Raw genomic sequence first — 20,262 nt, 5'->3', positions numbered from 1 at the left:
TTCCTTTCCCAGTCAGTAACACAATCCCCCCACCATTATCTACCCTCCCAGCACCTTCTCTACTTACCAACTACAACAGTCCATGTTATGACTTCATATTTTTGATTGATTTATTAAATATCTTTCTGTCTCCTAGTGAGAAGTTGATGAATTTTGTGACTATAAGGAGTGTGCACATTTTACTCGCATTTCACAGAGCCTGGTATGAAAAGGATACTGAATATTTGATAGAATGCAAGGATTAATAGATAAGGAGAAAAATTAAAATATTTTATTACAAGAATACTCCCATCTCAGCCATGTCTGACCCTGAATACTTGCTCTACCCTAAAGGCAGCCTCTTGCCCAAGTGGCTGCCATGGTCTCCCACCAGTTCTTCCCTTGCTGCCTACAGGGCATCAGAACCAGCACCCAGAGAGCTCTTGTTGAGATGTAGGCTGTGTCATACTTTTCATCTTCCCTAAACCCTCTATCTCCTCTAACAGCAGGCCAGTGATGCCTGGACTCCTATGTGCTTAGGCCTCCTGCTGCCTCTGGCTCCGTGTCTTCCCCTGCCCCCTTGTCTCTCCACTCTTGCCATCCTTCTCTCTTAACGTCCTCTTGAATACACCAAGGGTGCACCTGCCTCTCCAGGCACATCTGCCTATGGGTGTCGGCACTTGCCTTCCCTGGCATCTGGAACGCTCTGGCTAGATGGCCATGAGGCTTGCTTCCTCACCTTCTGCAAGACTTTGCCAAAAAACTCCTTGGTCATTAAGATCTTCCATGAGCATGTGTTCAAAGAGCACATCTCTCCAGTGACACCAGCAGCTCCAATTCCCTGCTTTAGATTTCACAGTAATGCTTATCAACATACACCACAGTTACTGCTTTACTTATAACCTAGCTCTCCCAACTAGAATCAAATATTAAAGGGATTTTCATTCCCTGATACAGCACCAACTAGAACACAACCTGCCACTGAATTGGTGATCAGTATATATTTGTTGACTATATACAAAGTCTGGAAGGAGCCCAGAACCTGGTAGAGCAAGGCACAGTGGCTCACACCTGTCACTGCAGCCACTTGGAGGCAAATATCAGGAGGATTGCAGTTTGAGGCCAGTGTGGGAAAAAAGTTAGTGAGACCCTATCTCAACAAACAAATTTTTAAGGAACATGAAGAGTATTTCACTAAATATAAAAATGTACCTGGCATGGTGACACATGCCTGTAATCCCAGCACTAAGGAGGCTGAGGCAGGAGGATCAGGAATTTGAGGTCAGCTAGGCTACACAATAAGACCCTTCCTCAAAAAAAAAATCATCTTTTAAAGCAGAGATGACCAAGTGTCAAATGATGAAACAGCCAGCTCTTCTAAAGAAGATACCTGAGCTTTCTTCACCTCTTCCAACCTCAGTTCTCATCCTTCTTACAGCCCAGGCTCAAGCCTTCTCATCTCCCTTCTGCCCACTCACTCTACTGACCACAACTCTCTGCCTGTTTGTCCCTTCCCTCCCTTGTCCATGGTCCTTTTGCTCCTGGTTCAGATTCTCACTTGCTTTTTATTTACATTATTGTGACAGCATCCTTAATGAACTTCCTGTCCTCAGTTGGAAATTTTCTCCTTTGTTGAATCCTTCCTCTTAAATGCAAATCTCAAACCTGTGTGATGACTTCTCTTCAAAGTGCTCCTGACAAAGTTCTCCATAGTTCTTTATGGGCACCACTGTCACCACCCATCACAATTAACCTAGATTAAATTAAGGGTTGAGTATCCTTTAACTGGAGTTCAGATCTTTTTGGATTCTGGGCATACATAATGAGATATTTTGGGGAAGGGACCCAGATCAAGCATGAAATGCACTTAGGTTTCTTATACATATTGTACACATAGCCTGAAGGTGACACCACACAATATTTTATGTGCCTTGTTTTGATTTTGGAAGCCATCACGAGGCAGGGGATGGAGCTACCACTTGTATCAGGTCAGCATTACAAAAGCTTTGGACTTTGGGGCATTTCACATTTCAGGTTTTTTGATTAGGGATGCTCAGCCTCTATGTGTGTTTCCACCAAGTAGTTAACAAGCTTAAGATCTGGTGTGTGTGCGTTTGTGTGTCGTGTTCTGCCTTCTTACTGACTTAATTGGGCTGGTGAGGAGGGACCCCTCCTCACCTGTGTGTGGGGAGCCATGATCTACATACAGCGGGCACAGCTGGCTGAGCGTTTGATGCACCTCTGGCTCTCACTCACCTGCTCCTGTTGCTGCTTGGCCAGCTCCATTTGCTGGCGCTGTTTCTCGATCTGAGATGCAGCCAGCTTCTTCTGCTCATCGTGGGCGGCCAGGAGCTGCTCCCGCAGGCTGGTCAGCTGGTTAATCATGCCCATGAGTTGCCGCTCCTTCTCAGCCAGGCTTTCTGGAGTCCCTGACATGGGAGAAACAAGAAGACAAGGCTGCTGTGATGACACTGGTTCTGGTGCACAGTTCAACCTTTACACACAAAAACACAGACCAGCCTCCCGGTAAATTTTCTCATGGCAGTGAAAAGGCTATTTGCCCATTAAGAAATGTCAGAATGAGCAAACATTTTAAATCATTTTTCATGACAAGAGATAATCTATATCTTTTCCCCTTTCACTTTACAAGTAAATAAAAAATTACTGGCTGAGCCTCTATTATTTTTAATGTTCTATGTTGGCTCCATATGAAATAAAAAAGGTGTGTAAAGCACAGTGTCTTTAGTTTTCCATTTAATTAAACAGTCAAGACAAAGACACAAAAAATTAATAGCCATAATTATTAAGAGATCAAGGCATTATCAGTGATAAGATTCTCCTTTCCTTAAAGAACAATCGAGAAGATTCAAAACTAAAACATCTTGTGTTAAGAAAGGTGAAAAATCCTGGGGCGTAGGGTGTAGCCTATTTGGAGAGCAAATGCTTGGCATCATGAGGCCTGGGTTCAGCTGCACCCCCCAACACACACCACCACACACAACCACATACAACCACAACCACCACACACCACACACACCACCACACACCACACACATCACCACACACCCACACTCCCACACCACCACACACACCACACACACACCACACACACATCACACACCACATACACCGCCACAAACACAACCACACACAACCACAACCACCACACACACCTACACACTACCACACACACACACCACACACACTACTGCACACCATCACACAACCACACACATACCACATACATCACCACCTACCACCACACACAATCACATCCACCACACACACCACACACACCACCACACACAACCACAACCACCACACAAACCCACACACCACCACATGCCATCACACACACCACTGTACACCATCATACAACCACACATACACCACATACAGCACCACCACACCACACAAACCACCACACACCCACACACCACACACACCACACACATAACCACACACACACTACACCACACACCACACATACCACCACACACACCCACACACACACTACACGACATACCACACCCTCTACCACACAGCACACACATACACACCATCACACACCACCACACAGACCACCACAGCCATACACACACACACCACACCACACACAACCACACACCACCACACACAGCCTCACACCATCACACACAGCTATATACCACAACACACAACCACAGCCGTACATACACACACCACCACACAAAGTGCAACCATATACACACATAACTGCAACCATACACACACACAACCACAATCATACCTTCACACACAACCACACATACATAACCACACACACAACCACAGATCAAACACACCCTCGTACAACCAAAACCCCACACACAAACTACCACACAGAACTAACTACACATACAAAACTGCAACCATACACTCACATATCACATACACACAATCATACACACTCAACACCATACACACACACACACACAACCACACAACCCAGGAGATCTATTTAGCTCATTAAGTTTTAAATCATTTTCCCGATCCCACCAAGTGCTATCTTCAGAAACAGGATAGAGTTAACCAAATAAATATTCAAGTTTGAGAGGACAAAAGGTTATTCTGAAATAGTAAAATGTCCTTGGAAAACTAACATCAGTTATGCTCACCTAAAATTGTACATAAATATAAGATTTGGAAAAGAAGAGACGGCAGTCACTTAAAAGAAACTGTACACTCAAGACAGTTAAAGCCTGCCAACTGAATCTTCTTAAATCGAGTTAAAATACTTATTTGATAGACCGGACATGAGTTCTTCTCACTGAAACAGAAGCAATACCACTTTTAATTGTTCTTTTAAAACTCACAAGATAGACAAGACCCCTACGGTACAGTGCCAGCAGCAGGAGAGAACACACACTTTAATTACAATTTTCACTTCAAACATAAGACACTCAGCACTATTTTAATAATGCATTTGCCACCTGTATACGTAATTAGAGAGAAAGATTTGTTATAACTCAGTCAACCTTCCCCAGTCCACTACACTTCTTCCTTCCAATTTGGGGTGAAAAACCATGTATTCTTTTAGGGAGCCATAGCTATAGTTAGGGGCTTATAATTTTCATGTGCCCATTTGGAATGGAAATAAGGTTTCTAAAACAAATTTTAATGTATTTCTAACGAACATAAATCCAGAGGGAAGTGCTGTGCGACATGAACGTAACTGTGTGGCACTAAGGTGCCATTATTTATACTATTTCTTATTATCAGTATGTAACCTTGTTTAGGGCAGGTGGTCATCCAGTTGTTGCTAATGACTTAAATAAACCTCAGATACTTGGATTCCATCAGAATAGAACATTTACTGAAAATAATCATCTATCCATCTATTGTGTCCTAATACTAAGTAATCTAAATACACCCTGGGCAGATTGTCTTAACAAAAATATCCAAATGATAACAAGATGAGTGTCCACATCCATTGCTGATAGAGAAGTAAACTGTTAACACATTTTAAAGAACACATGCTAGGAAGGGTAGCACACATCATCTCTTGGATTGCTCATAACCGTTAAGGGGCAATCCCACTTTTAGAAATCTAGCCCAAGAAAACTTGTGAATGTAAATTGATACTAGTAAGTGTTTTCAATGAAAGACTAAAAACAATCTACATGTCAAGTAGGGATAATCCAGTAATTATGGGACATCCATATAGTGGAGTATTTTATAAAAAAATTTATATTTTATAAAAAAAACTGAAAACAAATTTACGTACCTATTACTAGTAATTATTCCAAGGCAATGAGATAAGTCGTTTTCATTTTTCTACGTATTTTAGTAACTAGTCGCTTTTCTAGAATGAATATTATTGCCAGTATTAATTGCATATCGGAAAAATATACCTGAACTAAATATGTAGTAACACAATTTAGAAGCTTAAGGAACCATTACCATTTTAATGGTTAAGATAACACCAATGCGTAAAGAAATATATTATTTGGTGATGAGTATTAACCAACATCATTTTGACATTCAGTATATGAAAGATTAATTAACTTCTGTCTTCATTTTGACAAAGAGACGTAAGTAAGAATTATTTCAAATTTAAAACAAAATGTATGATTGTACAATCTGTATTTAATTCAAACATTTTGGATCTTTAGCTCATTTCAATGTACCATTTTTTGTGGTTTTGTTTTGCTTTTGTACTTCATGTTGGAGAATGAATCCAAGGTTTGTGTGTGCAGTGTACCATATGATTTTCTCTGGCTTTGAACTAACTAAAATGATTCAACTACTAAACTCTATATTTCAACAATTCTCAGGTGCACACTTTGTATGTTTTAACCTTTCTGATTCTTAAAATGTACACTGCCTCAGAGTCAATGAGATAATCAGGTATGTATCAACCTTAAGCTGGTCCTTCAGCCTGGTAACCTGTTTTCATTTACAGAATGGATGTCTCTGGAGTGTATAACACAGGTTTTGAATTCGACATGACTTAAATGGATCAATATTTCCCCTAAGGTTTTAAAACATTGTCATTCAGTCAACATCCTAAGCTAGGACTTTTAACATCATTCTCAATTCTCTTGTGAACTACCCCCCATATATATTATAGCAACAAATCATAACAATTTTCCTCAAAATAGCTTTGTTTTCCTTTATTAAATTAAAATTATTTTCAACATTATTATGCTCAGATGAGCATAAGTAATTATAAAGGCATACAGCATAAAATATCCTCCAAACACCACCCTTTCAAAGGCAACCACTATTATCATTTCCTTGTGTAATAGTTCTATAATAGCTTCCCAAGTCTACTGTAACAAAGTACTAAAGACCAGGCGGTTTAAACAACAGAAATTTATCGTCTCACAGTTCTGGAGGCTACAAAGTCCAAGATTAAGTTGTCAGCAGGGTTAATTCCTTTTGAGGATCCACAAGGGAGGGATGTGCTCTAGGCTTTTCTCTTTTGCTGGTAAGTCTTCACATCATCTCCATTCCAAGTTTCCTCCTCTTATAAAGATCCTAACCATATTGGATTCCAGCCACCACAGTGAACTCATTTTAATTTAATTATTGCTGTACAGACCCTATCTCCAAATCTGCTCACATTCTGGGGCTCTAGGTATTAATTAGCATTTCTACAATTCCACCCATAACATTTTCTCTCATGCAGATGGCAATGCAAATATTGCTCTGCAGCACCTGGGAAGAACTGCTGATGCAGGCTTCCTTCTCCATCTCTACCCATTTCTCATTGCCTTTTTCATGAAGTGATGTAGCAAATGCTTAATAAAACTTGCAGTCAGTGATTTCTTCCTCTGAAAGTCTCTCCTGACAACCACCCCCTAAATTATCTTCCCAGAAACAAATCTAGCTACGTCACTTTCCCTGTTTAAAGACCTCCAGTTGCCCCCAATGGTGTCAGAATAAGATGTAAACTTATTCTTAACAATAAATGAGGTCCTTTGAAATACCACCCAAACTTTCTACTTGCTTTGTACACCAAAACTCTTAAGCCACACTGAAATTCCAACATTCCTCCTCTATCATTGATATCCCCCTCATCCATATGACCCCTGTCCTGTGCCATGCCCAGCCCATTCTCCGTCTCTCCCCCGAATGTTAACTGTCCTGTTCCAGTTCATGCAGCTGGCTGTTTGTGGCTCTTTCTCTGATCCCACTGATAGCAGCCACCTCTTCTTTTGTAGTTCACACAGTTAATGTGTTTATTGCAGTATTTATTTTACTTATTACTTAATCAACAAATTGTATTAGTTTCACTTTTTTTTCCCTCCCAAAGTCAGGGAGAAGAGCAGAAATGATAAATTATCAACTTTTATATCATCATGACCTGCTCTATCTGTGTGGCATGTAACAAGTCAGCTAACTCTGCTTAGTGAATGTTCTGAAGAACACAGCACCTCCCCTTTCAACCACATTCATGTTAAGGCACAGGGTATAAGTGAAAAAGGACAGATTTTATCTTACATGAATTGCATAGGGACTCGAATTTTGGCTAAGAGAGTTGAACCAAGGGACTTAATCTTTTGCAAGAGAAATCTCTGTTTTTATGAAAGTACTAAAGGTGAAGCGATATGCCTGGTGGCTTCTTTTCTAAGTTATCATGCTCTTCATAATGATCTCAGTGGGGAGAGGATTCAATAAGTGATCTGTGAACAATGGAGACACTATGTAAGAAAGAGTCACAAAATACACTAGAATTTACAAAAAATAAAAGGAATATTAGCTAGATCCTGAGAAATCATCACAAGCCTCACATCACAAAGAGATGCTAATGTTTATTCACCTAAATTCAGAGTTTTTAGAGTCAAACACTATGGAGCCACAATTGTGTATGTGTGGATTAGTTCCATAGGATTCCAATAGCACTGGCTTGAGCTAACAACACTGCAGGGATGGATTAGTTTCTTCTTACTCAGATACCATCAGTATGATTTCATGGACAGTAATCTGTTTTCATGTTTCAGTAATTTGCACCCTTATTGTGTTTTAATCTGCGCTAGTACTATTTCAGTCCCTTAGAACGAATAATTACTGTTTCATTTCTTCCTCTTGCCTAAAAACTAAGGCACGGCAATCACTTATAGTTCCATAGGTTCCACAGAGGCAGAGCAGGCCCAAAAGCTCCTTAATGGAATAAGACAGAGATCACTGGGGAAGAGAATGAGGTCTACACCATGCTTGGCAGAGACAAGAAGCATTGGCTATGCATTGCTCAGCCCAAATCCAAGTGTTCCCCTTCATTCTTTTCTCTGCATTGTCTTCCACATAAGATTTACTGCGAACCCCATCAGCACAGGAACACCCATGTAGCTTCATTTCTGAGACTATCCATTAATCCAGGCCGCCTTCGTCTCTTGCCTTGACTACTGAAATCTTTTCTAGCTCTCTTCCTCATTTCCCGCACTTCACCTCCTGAGGCACTAAGCAGGGTGATCTGCTTAGAAACTGTGAACAAACATGCAACTTGCAAACATGCATGAAGTAGTCCTTTTTTGTTCAGGAAAAATTTAAAAGAATTTAATTTAAAAGAATATGAAGAATTTAGTTTCACATTCTTTACTGTAATATTGCTATCCATCAGAAGTTGGGATCAATTAAAATTGTATAAGAATTATTACATGCTAGAGCATATATGTAAATTGACATCCTCTTGTGCACTGCTAATGCTGTAAGCATCCTTACCTTTTTCTACATATTTATGATTTCACTATAGTGTTGTGGTCTTTGCTTCAGAATCTTAAATGGTGGATTTTGACTTGGATTTAAATATACATAGTAGAGAAAACTTTCAAATATAAGGGTGACTGCCGTTAGAGTGAAATGACACAGTTGACAAGAAGCTGTGTTCATTACCATTGTTGACTCATAGTATATGTTTTGTTTCTAGGATATTATGAAAGAGATATATGCATTATAATTTCAGGTTATTCTTGCTACTTTTTTTAAAAGGTATGGTTCCATAAAATATTTTACAGCATTACAAATGTTTACCTATTAATGAAAATTGCAATTTTAGAAACTTTTTCTCAGACTATTCCATCAACCTACTTGTTATAAAAATAATTTAAAAATATCACATGACATTTCCTGTATTTGGAGTACAGTCAATAATTGTCATCTCCAAATGTGGTGTTTTTCATTTGTCATTTATTTCTCAAGTACGTAGAGGTTCTAATCTTTGGGCTAATGGCACCTAGAAGACCTACAGAGGGAAAGCCAATCTGTAAACAGGCTAAGGATGTAAAATACAGTTTGTGCTAGGGACAGATCCAAGACTGTACTACCATGGCTATAAATTAGAGAGCTTTTCATACAGGTGTGGTATCTAGAAGTGTTTGCAAGATTTAAAGGATTTTGGAGAGCTCCTAGTCCAATTTTCTTAAAGACAGACTGACAGAACACAGGGTGTTTCTTTGCCACAACAAAAGTATGTATTGGGAGAAACTAATCTCTGAGTCTCAATTTTTTAATAAGTAAATTGGAATAAAATGAACTTGTCACAATAATTTTGAAAGATGTTTAAGACATGTCTGTAGGAAGGTGTCTGTAAAGTGATAAGCGATGTAGAGTAATCTGCAACTTTTCTTAAATAGGCAAATGAGAAAATAAATCAAAAGAAGTAACCTAACTCCCATGAGCACTTGGAAGAATTTGGATCACATGAAATAAGTTCTTTTGGCTACACTAAGCTTCCCTACTAAATGTTAGTATAAAACTGTTAAGACTTTAGGTTAATTGCATTATCCAGTGATCTGGATCATGTTTTAACAAGCTCTGGAGTCTCTATCTACAAGAAAATAAATAATATTTTTGCAATTATTTTAATTTTAAAATCTACACATTTCTCAAGCAAATGATTTTTTTAAAATTTTTAATGAGTGAATACACTTTTAAGCAAGAAAATTTTGAAGCAGCATTTTTTTCAAATATAAAACTCATAAAATATATGAGTTTAATATTTCACACCATGTTTGAAATAAGAATAATTAAGAACCTGCTAAGTACTTAGTACAAGATGCATAAAACATTCTAATTGCTGGACTAGACTCTCAATCTACAGCTCAATAGACTTTCAGTGGCCAATCCTCTTCCATCCCTAGCTCTGTTTCTGTGCTGATGTGAAGACACAAGAAAGAAAACGAAGTCACTCCTTGCTTTCACAGATAGTGCCAAACTTATTTTGTAAACTTATACTTTGTGCACCAGCAGTCTTTCTTTAGTTTTTACAAGTGAAAAGCAAAAACGTAACTCATGAGCAACTTGAGAGGTGCTACAAAACTAGTTCAGAAGATTAAAAACATAAACATTTACTTTAGAAATGCTACATGTGATGCACCTTCCTTTGGTTGACTCTTGTGTTGAAAAATATTCCAGCTCCCACAGAACTCTGAGAAAATCATCAACAGTTGCAACCCCTTTGTAGAAGTGTGCAGACAGACATGGTTTCGGTTGAAATGCAAAAGCAATGCCCATGGGTCACTATTGGCAATCCATGGCTAAAGTGATGCTTAAAGAATTGAAAGCGATGCTTAAAGAATTGGGTTAAACCAATGTCCAAAGTAATACAAATCTGTACATATCTAAGTGCTGAAATTCTAGTTTCTGTGTTTGAAATTTATAAAACTCTTAATGCGTTTCATAAACCCCCCTTCCCCAACTCAAGGTTGTTGTTGTATTTTTTTTCTTTTATACCTGGGACCTGGTTCCCATTCCAAATGCACTTACTTTCAAATCATCTCCTGTTACTTAAACAGAATCATCACCACGTTCAAGGCGCATCCTGAATCTACATCTCTCTTTAAGTTCCGCATGTCATCCGAAAGATTAAAGTGTTTTAACTCTCACATTGCGTCTACACTGCATATGTGATTCCTGAGCTCTGAGGGCTGTAGCATCACTGTATGGATCCTTTCCTTGAGTCCATTTTCAGCAGTTCTAGAGTTCCTTGGTGTTTGCCTTTGTGTCCTGTCATTTAGAAAGGGCTAAATTATGGCCTTCAAAAGAAGCCAGTTTTTATTCTGTCATCTGCAGCTGGCACTTCCCTCAACATTAGGTCCAACACTTTGGGAACCTCTGACTCTGGCCTGAGTCAGAGGGTCCACCATGGAAACTAAGGGGACACAAACCAGAACCTAAGAAAAAGTTCTTCAATTGATGTGATCTTTTTCTGAGTGACCTGCTACAATCTTACCAACACAGAAACAATAGGGAGAGGTCTGCATGCAGATATTTGTGTTAGAATTATACTAACAAGTCAGCCAAATACAAATGTTGCATCTGCTTGGGTTGAAAAACAAATGATCTGATTGTCAGAGCCTCTGTGCGCCTCCTGATACTGTCCTCAGGTGAAAGCCATTAGGTGGTCTTAGGTGTGAGGGAATCTCATGGGCGCTGAGGCACCTTGCCAAATACTGTGGCCACCTGGAGTGCAATCACTGCTTAGTCAGTAAGCAGACCACTGATAATCAAAGGGACTTCCTCACCTTTCATGCTGCCCTCACTCAGGAATTCTGCCGCAGATAAGGAGAAAGGACTCTGCAAACTGGCCAGTTACACAATATGACTGATTAGAAAAGAAGAAACAGTAATTCCTCCAGCAGCTAATCAGTTCACAGCATATACTGACTGCTTATTGGCAGAGTTTCGAGTCAAACTGTTTTGTTCTGCAAACCTGGATCTGGTGTCCTTTTTATGTGTGTGTTAGAGGATTTGTTTCTAATGTAGCTTTAAAACCTAATTACTTCACATTTCCAAAATGCTGGAGCACAAACTGGTATAAAATGATCTAACATGAAAGCCGATTTTATGCTCTTAGAAGTCAATGAATGACCTTTACAAACTTATGTTGTTTCTTACAAAATGACATTGACATTGAGTGGCTACGTAACTAGTTATTGATAGCTAAATTCTCTGAGCCAAGTACTACTTACTCCTTCTATTTTAAAATGTTTCTAATTTTTTCTTGTTTTAAATTTTTGTGGTACTGGGAATTGAACTCAGGACTTTGTGATTGCTAAGTAAATGCTCTGTATCTTGAACAATGCAACTTGTCCAAGATTTTTAAGTTTTTGAATATTAATAACTAAGGGAGACTTTTCTAAGCTATAATTCTAACATTCTTGCAAATGCCCTGAAAGTAATTCACTGACACGAACTTAAAACCAGTACTTAAGAATTGAGCTCACCTCTCATTTGGTTATGCTCTTAAATATTCAAGAAAGGGCTTTCTTCCTTCTCCCTTCTCTCCTCTCTTCTTTTTCTCCTCTTTCTCTCTCTCCTCTCTCTCTCTCTCCCCCACTCTCTTTCTTTCTCTTGCCTTCCCTCCCCTTTCTCCCCCTTTCCTTTCTCTCTGTCTCTTTCAGTCACTCATGCATTTTCTGAAACTCACTAAATTAAATGAAAACTGCCCTGTATAAATGGAGAAGTCTCAATCCACAAGAAGACTCAGTAAATACTGTGAAGGCTATAAACATCCCACCTTCTGCAAAGCTGCTGTTCACATACATTATTTTAGATCACCGTTGATAAAGTGTCCAGCAATCCAGTAAGTTCGTACTTTAAAAAGGCATCACACACTTATCCTTCCCTTCCCCCACCTTCAACAGCGTGTGGGTATGCAACACTTAACACCCTTCTGTGCCTCATAAAAACAGCTGCTAAACAACCAGGCCATTGTTCTCCTCTAACTTCTTCTGAGGTGGCAAGAAAACGACATTTCCTGGGCACGGCATAATCTGACCCCCCAAGAACCAGTAAGTCAAATTCATTTACCCCGAGAGGGCAACCAACCATTGTATCCTGTCCACTTTCCAGCCACCTATGAACAATGGATAGTAATTGCAAGTGTCACAGGCAGTCAACAGGAAAAGTAACTCAGGCTTTCATCCAGTTTACTGCCAAACCTGAGCAGAGCACCTCAGAACCAGGCCCCCAGCAGAAGAAAGACCTACAGTTGCTTTTAAAATGCTTCTGAAAACAGCTTTTTCAACAGAACCAGAGGACAATAACCAAACTTGTGCTCTGAAAGTGAAGCCTAAAAACCTCAAAATTAAAGACAGACACCTCTTTTGTGGTTGTACTGTAGCTTCCTGGACTCACCCCCAGCAAGCCTGAAAGGACAGCTGAGCCTCTTTCCTCTAGGCCTATCATCCTTGCTGTTGCTGCTTTTAAGTCTGACTTGTGAAGGAAAACGAGGGCGGGAGGGGAAAAAAATGTTTGTCCTGCAATAGAATGGAATGAGATTACAAGGCTGGAACAGGCTGTCCTTTCTGCTTCACTCCGGATTATTACCTAGGCTAGTGGAGAATAAAGACACAGAGAACACTTGCTATGGCTTGGATGCAAGTGGCTTAAAACCCATCCAAATAACGTGAAGGACCTGCAGCCTCCCAACACGAAAATTCTAAGTGCTCCTTAAACTTGTCTTCAAGCTCCTGAAGGCAGGTTAATTTTTCACTCATTTAAATTTTATTCCATGATAGACTTCAATTGGTGAATTTGTTGATTAGAACTCATTCATCCACAATCAATCATGGCCTGGCTGTATTGAATTCCAGGTGGTTTGGATGAACAAATGAAATGATCAGTCAAACCTTTTCTGGAACTTTCCAAATATCCAGATATGAAAGTTGTGAAGGCCAAACATTTGAGAAGACGAATGTTTTGCCATTCCCCAAGACACTCAGATGGGAAGGAGCCTTTAGGATGACAACTGCCTCCCTCACAAAAGCAAAAAAGTTCTTTCCACCCATATTTCTACAAGTGTACGAATATGACTCTGGTGCTGTTTTAAATAGATACTCAGCATCGACCAAAAATGCCTAACTAAATGTGTTAATGTTGATGACCAAGTACCCTGACCTTCTCAAAATTAATCCTCCTTTAGGGCTTAGAATTCCAAATAGAAAACTGTGGCCAGCTCATCAAACTCTGAGAAAACATACTTTTAAATTAACTGAAAGGATCACATCATTCTCACATAGATAAGGAAATCAGTAGAAGTTTATTAAGATGAGCTTTCAGTACCTCTTGTAGTCCGCATAGAATTTCTCTCAGCCTGTGTAACTGAAGACCAAAATAAAACCAATGCGAAAACTTACTGATAGACTACAACCTTGAATTTGCCCTCCTCATCTGTCATTTGTGGTTTCAACTACAAAATATGCACACGTACTTCTGATACAGAGAATGTGTAAAATAACTTTATAAGATGTGCGATTTTTAACCTTGCTGTAGGTATAGCCCTACTTTTGAAGTAAACAATTTAAATTAAAAATTGAGGAAAACCAAAGGATGTAAAAGAAATAATAGAGTTATTCTGTTAAAGAAAAGAAAGAAATAAACCCTGCTGTTTATCCTACAAGGTTTAAGCAAAGGTAAAATAAGAACAGTGATATATTTCATTTAAAGCTAGAAAGAGCTAACACAGAGAAGCATGAAATACAAAGAATGTAGACAGAACTTCGTTATCACCACTAATTCTCCTGATCATCAGCTTCATGTTATGCTCCGGATCACAATAATTACACACATATTACCTTTTATTTCTCCAAAGTTCCCTGATCCCATGGCAAGAAGCTTGTCTTTCCAGTCCTTTGAGAGTAGCTTTTCAATACTGGGGGTTTCTAAGTAAAGAAAGAAATAATGTAAGCAAATCAACATGACTATCTTTACAATGGGGCTCTTTAAAAGTCTATCTGCTAAAAACAAGGCCGCCCCTCTCCTGGCCCCAGTTCATAATGACTTCATCCACAAACTGATAACAGGGGAAGAAAAAAAGAATGTGTTTTGTCACCTGCTGTTTCAAAATCATTAGCTTTTTCCTCTTGCAGAACAAAGCCATACTAATTCTTTATGACAATGGGTGCATATAAACCTGCAGTTCATTGTTTTTCAATTTGGTGAACAAATTCTTGCTATAATGAATGCTTGTCAATTTCAGGGTGTTAGTCTGCAGTCAAAAAATAATTATGTTGATAAAATGCAGAGGAAAAAAAGGCAAAGAATTAGCTCTTAAATCTGCTCCGTGTAATTATATCCCTCTGTGTTTACAATTACGTCCACTTTATAATATGTGTTTAACATCGTGTGGTGGTAAGCACACTGTGGCAAGATTTGCCAGTACTGCAATTGTTAAAAAAAAAAAAAAGTTGATATATTGATATAAAAGAAGCTTTAAAAAGATTGCAAAATCTAGAGAAGTGAGCAATGCCTATAATGGAAATCTATTATTTGCTTACTTCAGATTTGTATCATATTCTTTTAAAATGCCTTGTATTGGGAAGGGACAACACACATTTTAGAGAGGAAGGTTATAGTGTTGTTTGGTATTTGTTTCTGTATATCACATGGTTTTCGACCTCTCCTTTGTGCTGAATTTTAGTATATAAGTAAATATAAATGCTAATAAAACTCCCAAGCATTAAACTTGGTTCCAAACAACGTAATTGTATATTCTTGTCAGCATTGAGAGGGTACACAATTACAATGGCTTTCAATCCCACGATTAGCACTGCATTCAGTCAGAAAATGGAGTGTACAAAAGATAAGTGTCCCTGTATGTGCCATCTAAATGACAATGCCCCCCTTATTATCTGTATCTTAGACTACACGCTATTCTCCACATTGGGTTTGTGTGTATGTGTGTGTGTTCATGCATTTGTTTACCCCTAGGAGGAGGCATAAAGGGACTGCATGTTAACTTATCAAAGAGACCGTCTGTCTTGGAGACCATCACACTATCAGAAACTGGTTAATTTTCCTCACAGTAAAATTCATCTTTGGGAGTCTTTACCACCATCTATCTTTTACCAACACCATATACTCTTCTAAGACCCCATCTTGCAGCCATCAACCCGCAGAGTAACAAAGCCTGTGTGGACTTTACAGCAGAGATGTGATATATGGAAGATTTTTTTTTCTCAGATGTTAAAAACTTGCAGAAATTAAAATGGCGAATGTCTCTGATTATTGCTTCACCCAGTGTATACATAGAGGTATATATATATATATACCCTAGGTACGGTAAGTGCAGCTATACCTAGGGAAAGTGTGAAAAGCATTTTCCTTTTGTAATAATATACATATCTGTAGTTTTCACATTTAAAGGGAAAAGCTAAACTAATGTGAACTAAACTACTTTTACATTTTGGGGGGAAAATACTAAAGAGTTTGCTTTCACATTTTCTTAAAATATCTTGTTTTTCTCCCATAGCTTCGAAACTTATCATTTCAATTCTGTGAGCAACAGAACAAACATCTTCCCACTGTAGCCAGTATGTCTGTTCACCGATGCTTTCAGAGTAAGTTTAAAATCCGACTGCAAGGATCTCCAACCTTTCTACATTCCCAGTAAGCACTGAGAGTAAAATCATTTCTTAAACCTTATCAGAGTAGGTCAAACAAACAGCACTGTTTCTTTTTCCAGCACTCTACAAAAATTCTTGCGTAGCATGTAAACAGGGCACAGCCAATATGGTATTTGCAATAGAGTCCTGTCAGTCATTAAAAGCTAACAAACCTTTGCAAAGCAGGAATGCAGCAAGAGAAAAGCATTGTGCACTCACAATGGGCCCCAAACCTCCCTGCACCCTAAGCAGACCATTTCACTTTTAAGGCTATTGTCTGCAAAGCCCAGGACAAAGCTTTTCCCCTGCCGCTAGACAAAATATCTACTGTAGTGTGCTCAGAAAGAAACATAAGTCTTCTGTCTAAGTTGCAGAGTTAAAGAAACAGCCGCTAGATTTCTGAAACCTGCAAAACATTCCTGGCCTCTTTATTAACTAGCATAAAGATATAAGGCTCCTGTACAGAGCCATGTGACTACAGAAGAACGAGAAAGTTCTTTAAGACCAAGGTATTTATAAAATGTAAAATCAGGCACACATCTGACACAGGGTTGCTGTGTTTATGGATGAATAAAGACACTAACACAATCTGGATGAGGTATGTATGTTCAAGTGCATTCAAATACATTTATTGAGCAACTGCTGTGCCAGGAACTATGCTGCATTTTCTTAGGAAATCACAGCAACCAGCTGAAGACAGTGAAAGAAAAGACACAGAAGATAAAAAATGGACTGGCCTGAAGACTCTGAGCTGAGTACTTTTCCCCACATATTCCTACCTCTCTTATCCACAATGACATGGTGATGAAAGCTATCATTTGAAGGCTGAGTGCTCAGGAGTCTAGCAGGCCCTTCACACGTAGTGTCTCATATTTCTGCCGATAATCTTCTGAAGTAAGCATTGATTACATCTGTTTCACCATTTCAGATAGCAAAGTTATGGTGACATCACAATTTACCTGAGATGGAGCTAAATTCAGCTTTCTGGATCTCAAAGCCTTTGCTACTTCCAGCACACACATACAACACAGACATGTACACACATGCACACATACTCAGTAATTCCACCAGATGAAGTGAAACTTGAAGGGATAAATTGAGTTTTCCAGGGTGACATGTATGTATGAGCAGCAACTATGGAAACACAAGGCAAGATTTCTTTTAGTTCTCATTACCCTCAGAAAGTAGTCCAACTATATGACTACCCTTTAGAGTAGTCTGGACAATTTAATGAAAACCTACCACCATGCAGCAGAGATATACAATGAAATAGCTCATTTTACTTATACAGTTGTTGGACTTGTTGGCTGCAAGTCCAACAACTTGCCTTCTCACCAATCCTGTGACACTAGCTAGCTGGGGAAATGGGGGAAGGGTTTGAAGGTTATTTGCCCATGACGTCACACAACCCTCTATTCAAATTTCTGTCAAATAAAAGTTTCCACAAATCCACACCCAGTGTTCTTTGACCAACTGCTATAGTTTCAATGGGTAGTTCCTAAAGAAATGTTAAGAAATAATCTCCCCATAAAGAACACAACAGACAGACATGTAGCATTTATTGGACTTCTCTGAGAACAGTAAAGATCTCATAGAACATCTGTGACTAGAAATGTAAAAGACTAAATGGCAAGAGCCCAATATTTACCAGGCACCTGTTCACTAACGTGTGAACCAAGTAGAGTGAAGTTTGTCACAATCATGTAGTGCTGCTTTTCCATTCACGGACTAGAAGATAAGGGTAGTCTCCTGGATATTGCATTTTCTAAAATGAGACTTTAGAAACACGCAGAATTGTGTTATAGCCTACGAAGAAGGTACTACGTTGCTTGGATCATCACTTACAAGTGTTCAAGTTCTAGATCTTTTATTTCATGTTAAGCTGTGCTGTGTGTTTAGTTTAAACATTTAATGACTCTCCTGAGATGATGCCTTTCTCTTGAGATTTCATCCTCCCAAGGATTGGGTTATCATTATTACCTTCAGCGTAAATAAAATAACTGTTTTTCTCGCAGCATTTCAGTTTACCCAATGCTGCCAGGCGCAACAATTTTCTTAGTAATATATACAGTTATTAAACCCACTTTGCAGGTGAGGAAATCAAAGGCTTAGAAACATATTTTGCCCAATGTCATCTAGTTCGAAAGTACAACAGATAAAACACAAACCAGTTCCTCTTAATTTAAACATCTATCACTTCAGCGAAAAGTTAAAATGTATATATTTAAAAGAGAAAATAAAATAAATGTTAAGAAATAAGCTAAGATAAATTAGATAAGTGAAAGGTACCCTTCATCTGTCAACACATTAACATTAAGACGAATCCAGTTAGCTTACTTATGTCTTCCCCCCACCAGGACCCTTTTGAAACATTTGCCTGCTTCTCCCCTCATACCCTTGCTTCCTTTGCTCACATTTGCCTCTTCCCATCCCTGCCTATGGCAACCCCCACAAGTGAATGGCCTCCCCGGCTGTGCCAGCCATTGTTACAGCAGCACCCTGCCTCTTTAGGGCCTGTTCATTCCCTATAACTCTCACTCCGCTTTCCCTTTAGTGCCAAACGCTCTTAAGATTGACTCCCTCATCTGGAACAATGAAACCTGGAGACTCATGCCAACATATTGTAATTCTCCAACATGCTGCCGGTGCCAAAAACTAAACCACAGATGCTCTAGTGCAGTAGCTTTACACACAAGCTCAGGTTTTTTGCTTTGTGCTTATGTACTTTTTTTTTTTTTTCTTAATCTCCCTTGAGCCGCTGTGGCAGAGCTTATTGAAAAACTGAACAAGCAAAAACCACGTATGGATAATATTTGACTTTTTAAACAAAGTGCCAGGAGTGAGGTCATACCAAACCTACTACTGTTTATGTTTTGATTCTGTAGCTTCAGCTGACCCGTGTTGTTCTAGACATGTGATAGTGTACATCGAGGAAGGAGAGTTGTCTTTTGGGAGGAACAATAAGATAGATAAATTTGAAAATATGTCAATGACTTTCTTGGATGTGAAGAAGTAAAAGGATGTGTAGATTATTCATGTTGTATAGTCAGGATTTTAGTGCTGGAAAGATCCTTCAATATCATCTTATAAAGGTAATTTACTAAAACATTTACCAGACATATACGGAACATAAATGGGTTGGCTGCTTAAAACTAAAACAAAATAAGCAATCCATTGTCATGTAAATCTAACTTACACTAAACAAATCTGAATACCGTTCCAACAAAAATTACATTTTTTTAAGGTGCTAACAGACTGCCAGTCTTCAAGTGAGTTATGGATTATGCAGTATTTAAATATTTTGCAAGGAAATTAGCATTGTAAGATGACCGTTTTGCTCAATTTGAGTTAAAAGCTGGTCTAGACCAAACTCTTTGTTTTATAGTCTGGAAAGATGAGTTAGAAAGTTTAAATAATTACCCAAAATTAAAAATCTAATTAAAGATCAAGGCAAGACTTGAAGCTGAGTTCCCCAGTTCAGTATTCACTTCAATGCATCAGCCTACAACTTCCCCCTTTGGAGCTAGAAATTGAATCCAGGGCCTTGCTCATTTTCAGCACTTGGTCCGCCCGTGGCCTAAACCCACAGCCACCACAAATTACTTCAATAAGGGGCCAAACTTTTGAAAAAAATGAAATTTTACCCTCACTTTATTTACCTCAGCTGGTGTTAATTGATAGTTATAATGAGGTACTAATAAGTAAACGACCTGTTAGAATTCAGCACTGTTAATTCAGTATTCTACTTGTGAAAGTCTTCATCTGATAGCCCTATGAAACTTCAGAACAAATGCAAGTTAGTGCATTTGGCCAAATTTAGTTTCCTTCAAAATATAGTTTTCCTCCAAAAGCTAATTACAATTCAATATTGTTGCTATTTAGTTATTCAATCAGGAACAAAAGGATTATTTTTGAGGGAAAGATTGGGCTAAAT

General features: G+C 38.7%; 1 protein-coding gene across 23 annotated transcripts in view; it reads right to left on the bottom strand.

Moving 5' to 3' along the window:
• Positions 1-20,262, bottom strand: part of Sox5 (SRY-box transcription factor 5) — a 922,227-nt gene that overhangs the window by 178,946 nt on the left and 723,019 nt on the right. For 22 of the 23 annotated variants that reach the window (XM_074075856.1, XM_074075864.1, XM_074075855.1 and 19 more), the window contains 2 exons: positions 14,520-14,606; positions 2,236-2,408 (listed from right to left, as the gene is read on the bottom strand). In XM_074075856.1, coding sequence (XP_073931957.1) covers positions 2,236-2,408; positions 14,520-14,606 — 260 coding nt within the window. The remainder of the gene's footprint in view (positions 1-2,235; positions 2,409-14,519; positions 14,607-20,262) is intronic. The other variant, XM_074075849.1, reaches the window with a different exon arrangement.

Source organism: Castor canadensis, chromosome 6 (genome assembly GCF_047511655.1).
Source record: "Castor canadensis chromosome 6, mCasCan1.hap1v2, whole genome shotgun sequence".
Lineage (NCBI taxonomy): Eukaryota > Metazoa > Chordata > Mammalia > Rodentia > Castoridae > Castor > Castor canadensis.
The sequence above is the reverse complement of the archived record's forward strand: the minus strand, read 5'-3'. Positions and strand labels throughout refer to the sequence as shown.